The sequence below is a fragment of the Struthio camelus genome, chromosome 2 (genome assembly GCF_040807025.1).
Source record: "Struthio camelus isolate bStrCam1 chromosome 2, bStrCam1.hap1, whole genome shotgun sequence".
NCBI classification, from domain to species: domain Eukaryota; kingdom Metazoa; phylum Chordata; class Aves; order Struthioniformes; family Struthionidae; genus Struthio; species Struthio camelus.
In genome coordinates, this window is record NC_090943.1 from 109834632 (window position 1) to 109850577 (window position 15946).

Here is a 15946-nt window from a genome sequence, read left to right on the forward strand (position 1 = left end):
GTTACAACTAAAAGCTAAGGAGCAAGTGGTATTCTCTGGGATTTGAATAACGAGTCTACTAAGTCAACAGTAGATAAAGACACATGAACACCTGCTCATGTTTTCTAACATACAAACTGTTTATCCTTGATCATCTATTTGTACGAATTCCCAGAGTTTAAGATGTCATTCCTCCTGAAATTGAATCTAGGGTAGTATCAAGTGAATATATGGAGAGCAACACTGTGTATTACCTTTTATTTTGGAACTAGATAAGAACTACTTGCTAGCTTGGAGCCCAGGAGAATGTATAATAAGGGAGACTGGTGGGGTTTTTTGTTTTGTTTTAATCAAAAAATACAAGGAAACTTAGCAGAAAGTTAACCTACAGTACGTGTGCAGATCTTCTAAAAATTGCATTCTAATTATGTTCTGACAATTTTTCATCTTGCTTTGAAAAGTAGGAATGAAAAAAATCAGTATATACAAATAGCTTGGTGGAAAAGAAATATAGCATAGTTCTAATTATAATCACTAAAATATAAATGCATAAGTCAAATGCCCAAATCCTACAAAGTCTTTTGCTTTTTGTTCTTCATTAAAGTATAGAATACTCCACAAATCTTTTTGTGAATGAAATTTTTATTTACACACTGTATCCAGAAGCAGATACATAAATCCTTATACAATTATTTTTCAAAAATGTGCAAGAAATTACTATAATTTTGTTTACAAACCAAAACACATTAAAATCAATGGACTTTGGATAATTCACCCTGTGGTGTGCTTAGTACAAAGAGTGCACACCAGGTCTGAAACAGAGAAAAGTGTAAACTACAGCAATCTGGATTGCAAGTATTAACTTCATGGCACTCCATCATCACTATAAAAATTCTTTAAGCCAACACATATTCATACAAAATTCTCTAAGAATTTTTCCTTATCTCTGTGTAGAATTTAGAACACTTTGCAGATACAGTAATGCCATATTTCTCATTTTATGAACTACCGCTTAGCCCATTTTTTATTTATAAAGAATGCCTGTAATTTTTATTCTTTGTAGTTGTAAAAAGATTAAAGAAATTAAATAGGTAATCACTTATATCCATAGCTTATTTCAGAATTTGAAAGTTCAGTAACGGAGAAATATTTCTCATTAGACTCATAGCCCATATATTGCTGGTATACTGTTTTAAATTTATAATTCTGGTATTCATTTAGATGAAATGCATCACAAGAAAAACAGCACATATTTCACTTAGCCCAGCAGTCAATATTTATAGAAAGAAATTGGCTGTAACAAGATGTAAAGTCAGCTCATTTGAGATGAGCTTTGCAGTTCTCATCCTTCTAAGAGAAAAAGATTTTGATAAAAAGATGGCATTCACTATGTCAACAGCAGGGTAAGTGCTATATCCTTCAAATAGATCAAAGAATACAAATCACTTTCAGTTGTTTATAACACTGGTTTACCAAAAAAAAAAAAAAGTGCAAATTTATTTTTCTGTATCTAAATAGAAGAGTAAAACAAAACCTTGGAAATGGTAGAACAGCCAATATCATCACTAACTTCAGTCATTTCATAAGCTCAAAACACCCCCACCAGTTTTATTTCAAAGTTTCACATTCCAAAACATTTTTCCATAATTCAGTTGCATTAAAAGTATAACTTTTGAACCTTTAGACTGTTGTGCTGAATAAATAGGCATTTTTCTACTCTTACAATGATCACAGTCAGTTAGGCTTTAGTGTTAGTGAATCTGTCTCTAAAGGTATGCAAAATATCCTCAATCATTTTCCTTCTGTTTGTCAAGGACACTTTGTTCGTCTAATTTTTATGAAGCAGAAGTCAAAACAATTTTTGTGGTTACTCTGAATACTTCTATATTCTCATAACTAAGTATTACTGTGATTTTTTTTTATTAATCTTTACTATAGGAAATTGTAAGTATCCTTAATGCTTTCAAAGTCATTCTTCTGTGTTCCTTCTCCTGGCAGGAGAGTTATCCCAGAAGGAAAAAAAGGTTCAGAATAATGAAATTTGTAAAAACAAAAACAAAAAAAAATTGTGTTTACTTACTAGTGGATTTAAAGTATTTTGAGTTTAGCAGGAATATCATCACCATTTTTTATTTAGAAAGAAAGTGCCATATGGTTCTCACATCTTAGGCCTCAACTACTTGAAAGTGTTCCGTCTGCAGATGCTTTATGGGGAAACAAAAGTAACAATGATAACTTGATCTGATTAAGTTAACAAATCAAGAACACAGTGAGGAAGGCAACTCAAAAATTGGATAGCTGAACCAAAGCATCAACATGTATGAGTGAGCAAACTGAAATTTATAAAGCATGGGCAAGAAATTTAGCACGCGTGTTCTTACACCTTTTCAATTCAGCAATAAAACTGGGATATCATAGCTTCAAATATTTACGTTTCAATGCAATGACTGCTAGATTAATGCATGTGGCATAATATAAACATATGTTTAATGCATTCAATAGTGGTATTAAATGGCAGAGAAAATATTTAACATACTATAATCTTTCAAAGATTCTGTAGAATGCATAGACCTCTAGCTTGTACAGGGAAAGAATTTTTAAAGTGAAGAAAATGCCAGAGGTTTTCTTCTAAAAAGTATGTGTCTGAAATTCATAAAAATGACTTTCTTCCCCCACCCCCACAGACAGAATCAGAACATTGTACCATGCAATAGGTTATTGTGCCTTTTTTTTTTTTGAATCAAGTTAGTGATCCTGATTCAGAGCGGAGGAAGAAAGTCAGTACAGGAAAAAAGGAAACAGAATTCACACTTGCATACATATATCTCGATGGCAGAGCCAACATATCAGGCATATAGACTGCTCTAGATTTTTAAGTTTAAAACTTTATCAGACTAAAGAAGAAATCTTTATTCTCTCCCTCAAAAGTAAAGGCAGCCGTTATCTACCTTTCTTTTTTTTTTTCTTTTTTTTTGTTAAACATTATGGTCAAAAAATAAATTAAAAAAATATAAATTTAGTCTATCAGTTCAGGCAACCCAAGATGTAGTGCTACTGCACCACCTTGCAGCAATACTGTATTCATTACTAAAGACTCATTTCAGGGGACAAAAGGCTAGATCAAACAAGAAGAAAATGACCTAAAAAAGAAAGCTGTATCAAAGATTAACAGCCTCCTTCTCAGCTGATCTTTACTGACCAGCAACTCCTACCAATGATGGGGAAGATAACATTCTCAAATATAAAAGGGGGGGGGGCGCGCGGGAGGGGGAAAGAGGGCGTTGGGGAGCGAGGACAAAGTAGGCCTCCTTCCGGAGTTAGCCAAGACCCCTTTAACGAATAACTCATAGAAGTGATAGACCATGGGGGAAAACAAACAAAACAAAACAGGAATATGCCATGGATTAACCTTGCATGAAGAAAATGTTACAATGTAGAAGTTGTACTCCCAACTTAAACGTCATTTTTTCCCTAAAAAAAGGGTCAGAATAACATTAAGCTTTTCAAATGCCAGAATCTTTGATGGATATCAGAAACATTTACTTAATTGATTCAGTATTTCACATGTCAAAACATACTCCATGACAGTTAACTCAAACATTTTCTGTGGTCAATGTATATTAAAATCCAAACTCCTTTTCCCCTGTAATTTCACAAGCTATGAAAATGGAGCTTTAGAGATAACATTTTAAGCATCTTCCATCCAAATTATCATCAGTCCCGTTCCTCCCTCCCCAGAGAAGGGCAAAAAGGGAAAGAAAAAGAGATTCAAAGGACCTTAGTGTATTACTGAATTTCAGAAGTGAAAATGCAGAAAAAGGGAAAATGTTACAATTCCACACAGTTTAAATATATATTGTAGAAATCATCCTGGAGGAAGGGAAGCTATTAGAAGTTTTACCACATCTCTAAAATTGCTTGTCAACTTATGTTCCCATAATAAGGATCCCTAGAGTCTTCCTACTAATCCATGTAATTTTTTTTTCAGGGTGAGGTAAGAGGGGGAAGGTCAGGAAAGAGAGGAGCTGGTAGGTGTTCATTTATTTAACTGATGCCATGATTTTAAAATGTTTTTCATGATCTCTCAATACTGCAACTTCCATATAGGTACTATGCATTGACTTTCAAAGACTTTTTTTAAAAGGCCATTTTTAGAAGGACAAAATGCTGAGACAAGAAGAAAGCTGAACCCACTTCCTTAAACATAAAATAGTGTACAGACAATGCAAGGTTTAGGAGGAAGGTTTTTTCCAAAGATATGCTGCATAACCATGTTCTTATCACACAGCTCTGTCTATAAGTTCTACATTAGGGCATATTTCTATAAAAAGTTGTAATTCAGATGCAAGGAAATAATTTTTAACATATATGCAAATTCTGTGATTTAGAATACCAATATGTTTCCATTCACGATCATCTTTTTCAAATAGGCTATTTTAAAGAAAAAAAATTCCATTCAACAAGTTTCATTTGACTTTACTTATGGTTGAATACACATGAAATGTGCTTTCAATGCATAAAAATCACAGTGGATAGCAGCAAAGGACTTGGGGGAAATTAAAGGAGAATTTGATCATTCACATTGTGATTAATCTGCACATTGATGAAAGATAGCTATTTCACACTTCTAAAAATAAACTTGAGATCATTCTTTTCAAAAAAAGCCCCCCAAAATACACAAAAAAAACCCAAAACAAACAAAAAACCAAATGCATTACTTTTCTTTTACACACAAAAATGAAATATTGTTATGGCAGCAAAAGATTTTGATAATAATGAAAGTCTGTAAACTGTAATTCAATCTCTTTTTGTTGTTGTTGTTCCCAAAGTGCAAGATGCAAGATTCCCATAAGCTTTCAGTAGTGCTTTTCCTGTAAATAATCCTTCATTTTGTTTGGCAAAGGCAGTTTCTGAATCAGGTCTATTCTGGTATACTGACGTATTACAAAACGACACAGGTACTGTAAGGAACGCACCTGCATAAATCGAGATACTGGATTTGTCAGTCTCACTGGATAAGTTGCAGATCCAGGCAATCGGGATCTTGAATAGCAGAAAGCTCCATTTTCAGAGTCCCTGATTGAATGTTCAATTAAATCAACTATAGATGTATGCCCCTCCACATCTGGTTGTTCGTAAAAGCTAAACCTACCATTTGAATGTTCAATTCTAGTGTGAAGTGTTTTTCCATGGGAACGAAAACTCAAACTTAACAGGTAACGATCATCAGAACTATCTCGAACGAGAAACGAGCCATCAGGCACATTTGCTAGTTTTCCCTCTGCCTCCCAACGTGTAATTGGGCCCCAGTACCATCCTTGTTTTGCAAGTTTTTTCAGTTCTTCTGTGAGACTTGTCACAACCATGGGACCACTGCTCTGTACAGAATCATAAACTCTTCCAACTCCTGGGGCTGTGTTAGGATCAAAATTCAAATGGCAGCGCATACTTTCAGCCACGTGCGCATCTGTGCCATTCAATCCATTAAAGCTCCTTTGGATTTGATTATTCTGCATTGGAGGTAGCAAAGGTGAGAGTGGAGGGACATCACTGTGATTAACTCTTGGGCTTTGCAACATGACTCCTGTGGTACCAATCAACAAACCGTTCACCGCCGGGTCCACAAAGATATCTGATGCAACAACTACATCCTGATCCACTTGACTCTCTTCTTCATGGAAAGCATTTCCCCCCACTTGAGACGAAACAGTTGAAACTTCCATGGGTGAGGAACTATCCAGACAGTAACTACGTGATCCTTCCAAAGGATACATTCCCTCATCTAAAGGCACAGTATACTGAATGTAGTCCTGAGGCATTAATCCAATAACTACAGGCACATGTTCGTCAATACGAAGATGTAAGTCCCCATTCTGAGATTCTGTATTTTTTAATGCATTATTTTGTTCCTGGAACACGTTATCTGACTGCAAGTCATGGAAGTCCTTTCGAACACCATTCAGTGCTGGGCTTGGATTAGAGGAGTGGACCAAGGCCTTGACTTTCACTTCCATTTTGATACAAGTCTCTTCTGAATTTGTAGGTCGAAGGGGCCATGGAGTTGGACTATAATGGTGATTACGGAGGGAAGTGGATCTTAGAGATCTTTGAGCTCGCACATCTTTGAAGGTTATTGGAGCAGAAGATGAAGAAAAGGTGTCATCATCTGCAGAGCTTACAGATGGTGTGCTGCCTTTGCCCTTCTGCTTCTGTTTTGCTGAAAGCCTCCTTTTTAACGTACCCATTAAGCTTTCACTTTTTGATCTATTTTTGCCTCCTTTTTCATCTTCACTATTGACTTCACAGCTAGCCAAATCTTTACCATAGCAGCTGCCAAACAAGGAGTCATCTTTTCCAAATTCACTTAATGACGGCTGCTGAACCACTACAAAGTCACTTTCATCTTTGCTTTTATTTAAGTTAAAGGACTTGCGAATTGTTTTGAGACTAATTTTCTTCATTATGACAAGTTACCAAGTCTGGTTGATCAGCAGTGCTTCTAGAGATACAGCCCTAACACATGCAGAGCAGCTTCTGCTTCATTTACGTGTTTTATCCAGCCTCATTTAACTTCAGGAGCCATTTCCTGGAAACAAATAAAAAATAATTAACTTCACAAAGGAAACAGCAAAAATTATCGATAAGCTCCCTCCCCAAAACAAAACAGAAATTGTAGTACTTAAATAACGGGCATCATATAAAAGTAAATATAAGAGCTGACTTGGAAACCAATCAAGATTTAAAAAAAAAAAAAAAAAGTAAGTCTACTACATCTGTCTTGAAGATCACTAGTCTTTTTCTGCGCTCACAATCCTAGTTTACGTATAAATATATCACATATATATGTATGCATACACATATATATGATATATATATACACATACACACACACAGAGGCAAATGCATGCATATAAAGGTTTCAAACACTGAAACACCCCTCTCTCTTTCAGTAGGCATCTTGTAAAAGAAACACAAAAATAACTATAGAAGATAAAACTACAGAAGATATTATATCCAACAGGATTCATATACCCAGGTTCGATCACACCAATGGTGTGATTAGTCCTAACAAGATGGTCTTACACGGTCACACTTTGTTTGCACAGGAAAAATGAACAGTAATCGATAATCATATAATTATAGGGAAATTAATTGTAATTAAATAAATTGAGTTAAGCCAGGCCTTCGAGTTAAGCTGGGCCCTCGAGTTAAGCTGACGCAAAATAGCATTTATTTAGAGCAAATCATTGGAATCTCTTCACAAGTTTCTATGAAAGAAGAGATGAAAGATTTCCAAACTCTGTTTTAGGCATGAAGGAGGTCAGATCACACGCACTCCCGCCTAGCAGTAGTGCCTTTCTTCCTCCAGCACTTCTGCCAGGACTAAGTGGACACATCTACGTAAGTCCCAGTTGACTGCTCCAACCTGGCATCTTCCAGAGTCATGTTGCCTGTTCCTTCCTCCCAAATTTGACTTTTCAATTCGTTTTTCTTTGATGTCTGTTTAAGTTTCCAAAGCAAGGCAGCTCTGCAGACAGGGGAAGAACAAGAAGTGGAAGAGCAGAGGGAGTTAGATTGCCTGGCTGTTTCTGTTGCTTCCAAGGAGTAATGGCTACTACTAAAGGCAGTTCCATGTACTTCCAATTACATACCGCGTTAGTTAAGACAAACTGCAAAAGCAAGCCTGGCTCTGTGCTGAATACGGCAAGCTGGAGGAGACTAAGATCAACCTTTCAAGAAGTCTTTCCAGTTTGGATGACCATGGGAGAGGCAGAACAACCTTTACACATGCTTTTCCCACTTTTCTACCATTAGATCACAATACTTGCAACTGATAAAAACAGACAATGAACAGAAATAAGTTGCATCAACTATACACTATGTAATAATGTAAAAGAATGAAAGGATAACCATTACTGTAGTCAAAGAGCAGTTCATTGACCATTATTTTCATCCAGCCCTACTTCAATGGTATAAACACTAAGAACTTCCTAAAGAACACAAAGGTAAAAGGATCTTATCTAAAGCTATCTAAAAAACAGTGCAAGGAACTGTTCAAAACCTAATCTACCTCAAAAATTTTGAAGTGAAGCCCTGCTGCTGGGGCAGCAGGGGAAATAGTATTCTTATAAGCAGCAGAATCCCAAAGCTTGATTTACTATGGATTTTTTCCCTCGTTCTCTCTCTCTTCTTTCAATTCCCCACGCTATCCACATTGCAATACCTCAGGGACCTCTTCTGCCTTCGCCATACCCTCCAACGTTCTCCAAGTCCATCTTTAAAATATCTTCAGTTCTTCCCACTTCCTTTTCTTGATTAACAAACTAAATAGCACTTAGTCTCTGCTCTCCTTTCTCTCAAAGGGGAGAGACTTACAGATTTGTCTTCTGCCTATAAACTCATTCTCATGACACTAGCAAAAACTGTGTGTCTTTCAAAGCATTTTCAAACACATGCGACCAAAAACCCTTATTTCCCTAAAAAAATGCCTAAGAATAATCCCCTACTATAAACAAGTATTTAAACCTTGGAAAAACAGAACTAGTAGTTTATTATCTTATTTTGGGCATTGCTGAGTTTTAACAAGTCTGATACTTCAGAAAAATTTAATTCCCTTACAAAATTTGAAGAGGATAGGAGTACTTTCAAAGACCAAGACTCTACTCGTTTATTTGTTTGTTAAGATAGATATATGCAAAACCATCAAATTTCATTTTTTTTAAAATGCTTACATTTAATAGGAGCTTTAAATGTTTTGAAAGAATTAGGAATTATGGAAAAACTGAAAAAAGATCATGAGTAGAATACACTAAACACTTCAAGGGTTTTATATGCCTAAAGTCTGGGGTATCAGAACAACTGACCAAGGTCAGTAATTAAGAAAAAGCCACAAATATAGAAAATGGGAAAGCTACGCATCAATTAAAAGTAGGCTCAAAATGCTTCATTGGCGTTCTGCTCCTAATCGTTTAGATTATGACAACTAACCAATTTACAGACCTCTTTTCATCAAATGTAACAAAATGAGCCTATGAAAAGAGTGAAAAAGATACCTTCATGATTTTAGGTGGTTCCTAACCAGAATAAATCAGAGCATTTGCTCATTTGGTAAATTTAACTGTGCCCATGTATCTAACACCAGACGCCTCAGAACACTCACATTAGCCCCTACTTGTGAAACCCACAACATTCTCAAACTGGTTTTGACTAATGTCCATGAGCTGCTATTTTTTCCATCTTCCCAAATATGTTCCCCCTCATCCTTGCAAGATGTACATCATACTGCTTGCAGTTCCAAATCCTATAATAACAAGCACAAAACAAAGCAAAATCTCCCTTATGAACTCGGGACGAAATAAAAGAGAACACTATCACACAGTTGAATGCACAGATCCCCAAAGTGTCTGATTCATTTTGTTTTTTTTCTAATTGGTGGGCGTCAGAAGAATTAGAATTAGCTAAAATTTGGCTGAAGGAGCTATCTTTCTTTAGCTTCTCCATAACTAAAAGAACTAAGCGAACCACTTCAAAGAACAGATTTTTATCACGTACTAGCTTTTCTGTATCAAAATGTGTTTTTACAATTGAAAAATCAAGTATCTAAAAATAGTCTCAAGAGATAAATCTCTATGGTAGCAGAGAAAAGTTGACATTTTGTACTTTGAGAGCAATCACTGAGCATGCCTGAGCACAAGTGTTCTACATCTGTCAGCCCACCTTAGTAGCCAATATCTTTATCAAGCAAAAAACTATCCATATGCATGAATCACTACTTGTATTCTTATTATATTTCATATAAAGAATACGGGCTTGAAGTTCAAGTAAACTGCATCTGCCACAGAAAGAACCTACATATATCCAGAAGCGCAGTTCATTCATCCAGGAAAAGACAATAACATCTCATGATTGACCGTCCTGGTCAAAACTCACTGCAGTAAACTGAAGACACCCACAGATTAGACCAAGCCTCCAACCAAGTCCTCCGTATGAAAACCATTCTATGTTGCGACATCCCTCAGGATTTTGTTATCTAAGACAGGAGAAAGCAAAAATATCTGGAAGTCAAATACCCTCATTGATCCAGATACGCTTCCTTCTTCGCATAACTTTAAGAAATACCAATAATTCTGCACTACATATTCATGCACTTGAAAAGCTCTTTATAAACAGCCCTCAATATAAGATTTATTCATACACTTGCAGGAGTAAAGTTATTCACTGTCTACATCTAGAAGAGCTGAAAAAGAACAGCTAAGCATGCATTTCTTCCTGGAATATACTAAAATTAGCTGCTGAATTTCATCACAACTCTCACCACTGCAACAGCTTCACTAGTATTCTGTAGGAATTATGGTATCACTGAGGTCTCCCACAGACGCACTCTTCCAGTGCCATCTGCTGTACAGTGAATTTAAAAAGGCTAACTATAGATATCGCTAGAAAGTCTTTCGGTAGCTATTTGCAACTATAAGCAGACTTTGAACTATGATACAGTACTCTCAAAGCTTGGCAATTATCTAAGTAGAAATACTCAGAACACGTTTTTTGTTTAATTATTTGCAGAAGTATTAGGGTTTTGTTTTTTTTTTCCCCCCCCCCCTCACTAAACTCTGGATAAAATATATCCATCCATTACTTGGAAGGTGCATCAGTAACAGTATCTTAAGGCAACAAAGATTTAAGTGCTGTACTTTGGAAAATCCCAAATCTGTAAATTTATTCCAGAATTCCTAAAACTATTGATGTCAATTGCTAAGAAGTTGTTCTAGGTATGTGTTCCCATTGATTTTACTTTATTGCCACAGTTATTCCATTAGTGAAAGTTTCCTCTTCAAAACAACAGCAGAAAATGCTGGCGCAAGATATTTTCTGCTTGCAGTTTCAGTCTATACGAGCATAGAAGTTATACATAAAATATTCGTTAAATAAAATCAGATTAAATACCTATTATTTCAAACAAAATCAGTTTCTGATGGAACATATAAACAACATGGCAGCTTTCAGCTGTCTTACTACATACCAACAAGTATATTGAAGACGGTGAGGTTTTTCCCGTCCTTGAATTTCAAGTAAATTCCTATATTATGTTATTCTTTAATATGGAGGGATTGTAAACAAAGCAATTTAAAATTAATTGCATACTTTTATGTTGATGCTCCATACTACCTTAAAAACAACAAAACAGATTAACAGTTTTAGCAGTGACTTGCTTGGTAACAGATGAGCACTGTTTTAAAGTAAGAGTGCAAATTTTGTAAAAGCTCATCCCATCTCCTCCTGGACAGCTGCTTTGCTATTGATTATAAAGAAGCTCACATTATGTCATATAAAATTGGAACCAGATTTTAGAAGAAGCAGATGAGAAGCCCATCTGATAGTACTTTGTATTCTTCCACCATTCAGGAGTACTTAGAGCCTTCTATTTTTAAGTTAAACAAATCAAAGATCTGAACACTAAGCAGGTATTACTCACCCCATGTGTAAAACTTCCAACTTCTAACATTTGAACAGCTAAGGAAAGTATTGTCCCCTTCTCTAAAGGCCAGTACAATTTAGGAGGTATTATACAGATTCAAATTTCAATCAAACAAACAAAAAAAAGCCAACAGTAAGTCACATCAGTTCTGCTATTTTTTTTTGTTTTTACAAAGGTTAAAGAGAAAACAGTCCACAGGCACTACTGTTCTAACAACTTACGAGAGTAATCCTAGTAACTATTAGCAACCTTCAGCAGCGAGTAAGCAAGTCATGCCTTTAGTAATAAGTAGAATAGTAAGGTAAAATAAAAATGAAAACTTGATACACAAAGGGGGATTTTTCTTCACCGCTATTAGTGGAAATAACTGTATGCAAAACCAGTAACAGAACCATTTAAAAAGTCTGAATACCTTGATGGCTTGCCTCTGGCCTCCTGTTAAAAAATGATGTCCCTGACATCTGGACTGCCCTGACCTTTTTTACTTCATCCATGACCGTCTGCAGCAAGTCCTGTTCTTCTTTCCCATATTTGGTTGCAGGATAGAATATTTCTATCTGATTGGTAGTTTTCCTCTGGGGAGTAACCAAAGAGTGTTAAATGGCATCTTTGTATTACAGTTCATCTGCGTGATATGTTCAGTCTTGTGACTACAGCAATCGCCTAACTACACTAGCCAAAAAGTTACCAACATTAAGGGCCCTTGCCAGAGGTTTTATCACCCTCACACAAGGATGGCTGCTTGGGAAGCCTATCTGCTCCGGAGCTATCCCAGGCACATTAACCTGCTATGTTAAAGTGAAGTCAGCGCTGGCTGACATCAGCACAATGGGCTGAAAACGCATCAGCTCAAGCACAAATCTCATGAGAGCACTACTGCTGTTGGAGCAGGATCCTCTGTGGGGTGTGTGTGGATGACAGCTACAACAGTCACTGTTTCAGTCGCTCCTGTTAAATCTCTCACCAACTGGGAAACAACAGGCAAACAGGGAACGAGGCAGATTCTACTTTGTATACCTTTACTACAAATGGCACTAGTACCACCTTACAACACTTTTGTTTTGTTTTGTTTTTTAAGTAGACTTCTGGTAACAACGTATGCTGCTAACAAAGCTTTTCAGGGACGAAAAAAAGTGAGGAAAATACAGGGTAAAATAAAGTCACAACTTGGCTAAGACCCTGATGAACTGACAATAAAGGAGGAAAAAAAAAAGAAAGAAAAAAACACCCCAGCAAACCAATTTACTCCAAGTCACTGAAAAAGAAAAAAAGTGAAATATTTTTACTGAATCAAATAAGAAAAGGCATCAAAGAAAACTGGTGTGGCTAGTATGTGTACATGTGTTTCATTGTAGGAAACATCCACTACAGAATCCAAGTAAATCTTTTTTTCTTTTTCACACAGCTGTGCCGAAGCAGGCTAAGAATGGGAACAACGCTCAACCAGGCTCAGTCTTTATTTCTTCTTATTTTACAAGACTGCAGCAGCCTGTTTTGCAGCAGGCTGGCTGTCAGGAAAAATTAGGTTTAGCTTCACAAGCAAAGGTTAGATTTACTGGGAGATGATAAATGAGAACTCTTTTTCCTGTTAAGGCTCCAGCTCACTTCTCCATCCCGACAGAAGACGAATGCACCAAATTTTTTTTTCCTCTTTTGCAAGGTATGGTGGCAGCCTCAGCATGATAACAGGGAGGCTTATTTAAGATTATATATTATATAACCCACATATAGCAATATATACATGTAAGTATGCACATATGTACATACTTACATATACATATATCTACATGTGTATATCTATGCAGATATACGTTTATATGTTATAGCTGTGCAATCCTCTTAAACCTTTGCACAGTTATGTTAGCAGTCAGAGAAACTGACTGCAGAAGTCCGAGACTGCAGCGCTCTCCAAAACAGGTCCTCAACAGCAGCAGTCGGGAACAAAATCACATTCTGTAAAAAGAATAATTTTTAAAGTAAATTTGCTATAAAATTTTATAAAGTTACTTGTAGAAGCCTGTAGACAAGTTCCTACAATAATAAAATGCCCTAGGCAAGGGAAAGATTCTGTGCCTACTTATTTGAGAACAGATGACAGAGTATTTGAAATGTATATAGCAAAAAGGAAAGGCAGAAGGAGAAAGACAATCAGTAAAACCATAAAAATTTGCATTTCTCTGCTTCTTTTTGTAGAGTAGTAGGCATAAAAGCGTGAATCCTGGAATATGCGTTGAAAAAACATAAGCTGTCCAATTCTATGGATGCAGGCACCACAAACAAATTCTAAATGGAGCTTGTTTTTGAATTCTGATGCATTTCAAAAGTAATTTTAAAATGCTGTCCATCTATTTAAAGCATACACCAGAAAGACAGAAATAATAAACCAGAACATTTTCTCAGTGTTATTTTCCAGTCAGCATTGATCTGACCATTCTTTTAATACTAATGACTAAATAACATGATTGTTAGAAAAAGTTGTCAAGCCCTTCCCAAAAAACATTCAGCAGACGTGCAATAGCTGAACATTACTACTTCATACTGACTTGCACTGATGCTGGTTTTGTTATAACCGCTTATATTGTATGTTGGTTACTTCATGCTAGTAATTCATCCACAAGCAGAGAACTACTGTCACTGTGTGTGACTTTCAAAACATAAACAAAGCCAGCTGAAAAGGGCCTACTGCCAATAGGTATTTTGATGAGGAGCCTTAAAACAGGTACCATGAATAATGATTTCTACATGGCATCAGAACATTGAGCGTCTCAGGGCAAACCTCCACCGCACGCTGCACAGCTACTGAAAGGACAATACAGAAACTCACCACTCAGTTAATGCATATATGTGCTAGCCTGCACCTAGGAAAACAATGCTAAGAAAGAGAGGAAGATGACGTGAGGGGAGGGGGAGGAATACAGTAATAAGAGTTAAAAAAGGTAATAGAAACAGAAGCCTCATACTATTTTTCTGCTGAAAACTGTAAAGGTTTACACAGGATCACCATATGCTTCATGACAGTCCAGTGTATTATTTGCTAGTATAAGCACATTTTTGTTGCCGTTCTCCCTAAATTAAAAGCTAATTCATAATAAAGTTTGCTGTCTGCCTAATTTATCTGACAAGAAAATTGAAATTAGTTACAGTTCCAAAACTGGAGGGTTAAATAGCACTTACACAATGTAACACCAAACAAAAAGTATGACCAATAATGATAATTATTCTTTCCTAAAGTGCAATATGGAATACTCCCTTCTTGAGACACAGGGTCAAAAAAATCCAAGCAACATCTCAGGACAGCTATACAGTCACATTCATTTACAAAAAAAAAAAAAAAAAAAGGCAAGCTAAAATTAACTTTCATTTTAAAACCCTGATTAGGCAAACTCTCTAGCCAACTAGTGATTTCATAACATACTTGCAGAACTAGTATTTTGACCAGCAAGTTGTAAACTGCTGACTTTCCCATCACCATTTATGCTTATCTGACAGATGAAAAGAAACCCTGGCCTGAAATATATATATAGGTAAATTGGCCTTTGCTCCTACAACGGACATTCAGCTGAGATCAAAGATTCGCAAAAAGTGAAACACAGTTCTGCACAAATTCCTTTAAGGTAGTGCAATTACTTTCAAAGCGCCAGGGGAAAAAAAAAAAAAAAATCACCTTTTTAAAAATATCCCAAGAACTTATTAATTAAAACAAACCGGGAAGGAACATGGTCTTCTTCAAGCAATAATCCAAATTTAGATATCTGAAATCTATCCTGCTAGTAACAAAAGAAACATTGTTAAACTCTAAGAGAGAAATTTATTCCGCACAGAGTTCACTAATGCTTCTGTTACAAGAGCTGAAACACAAGGAGTGGAAACAGGCTTTTAAAATAAGTGGTATCTAGTAGGAAAATTCATAATGAAGAAAGAAAAAAGAAAGGATTCTGCTTTTCCACCGTATCAAGCACATTCGTATTCTACAGCTAGAGTATCTGTGCTCGAAACAAGACTCATTTTCTCATTTCAGACTCCTCTAGAGCGCTTGCATGACCGCACAGCAACACACTGCTCTGCGCGGCTTCTGGACCTACCACACTGCCTCCGATCTTGTGATTAATTACAGCTGCACCTGTGGCTTCACATCAACCTCAGCTGGGTGAGTTTCCGACAAGGGGCTGAATTACCTTTTAATTCCATACGATCAGGTGAGATTTCTCAGTTCTTTCTAGCTGTCACCTCTCCCCACCTCTATCATTTCACTTTCAATAATAATAAAAGCTTTCTTTCATTAGAAGCTATCACTCTGTCCTCTCAATTTAAGCCACGCTGCAGCAACCCTTTATTATTTTAATCCAGTTAACCCTCAGTAAACGGAAAGATTAAGTGGACCCATTTATGGTCTACGAAGCAAGTGAGCACACTGCCTCGATTAAAGAGAAACAAAAGTGGAACGATCTTTCATATACCATCTGTGCAACATTCACACAACACGAGAAATCT

At 36.3% G+C, this 15946-nt stretch overlaps 1 protein-coding gene across 3 annotated transcripts in view; it reads right to left on the reverse strand.

Moving 5' to 3' along the window:
• Positions 1 to 599: 599 nt before the first annotated feature.
• SOCS6 (suppressor of cytokine signaling 6) overlaps positions 600 to 15946 on the reverse strand; it is a 29288-nt gene continuing 13941 nt past the window's right edge. Inside the window, exons 2-3 of one of the 3 annotated variants that reach the window (XM_068932072.1) lie at positions 7406 to 7507; positions 600 to 6565 (exon numbers count right to left, since the gene is read on the reverse strand). In XM_068932072.1, coding sequence (XP_068788173.1) covers positions 4836 to 6440 — 1605 coding nt within the window. In that variant the 5' untranslated portion in view covers positions 6441 to 6565; positions 7406 to 7507 and the 3' untranslated portion in view covers positions 600 to 4835. Of the gene's footprint in view, positions 6566 to 7380; positions 7508 to 15946 lie in introns of all 3 variants that reach the window. The other 2 variants (XM_068932071.1, XM_068932070.1) reach the window with 2 other exon arrangements.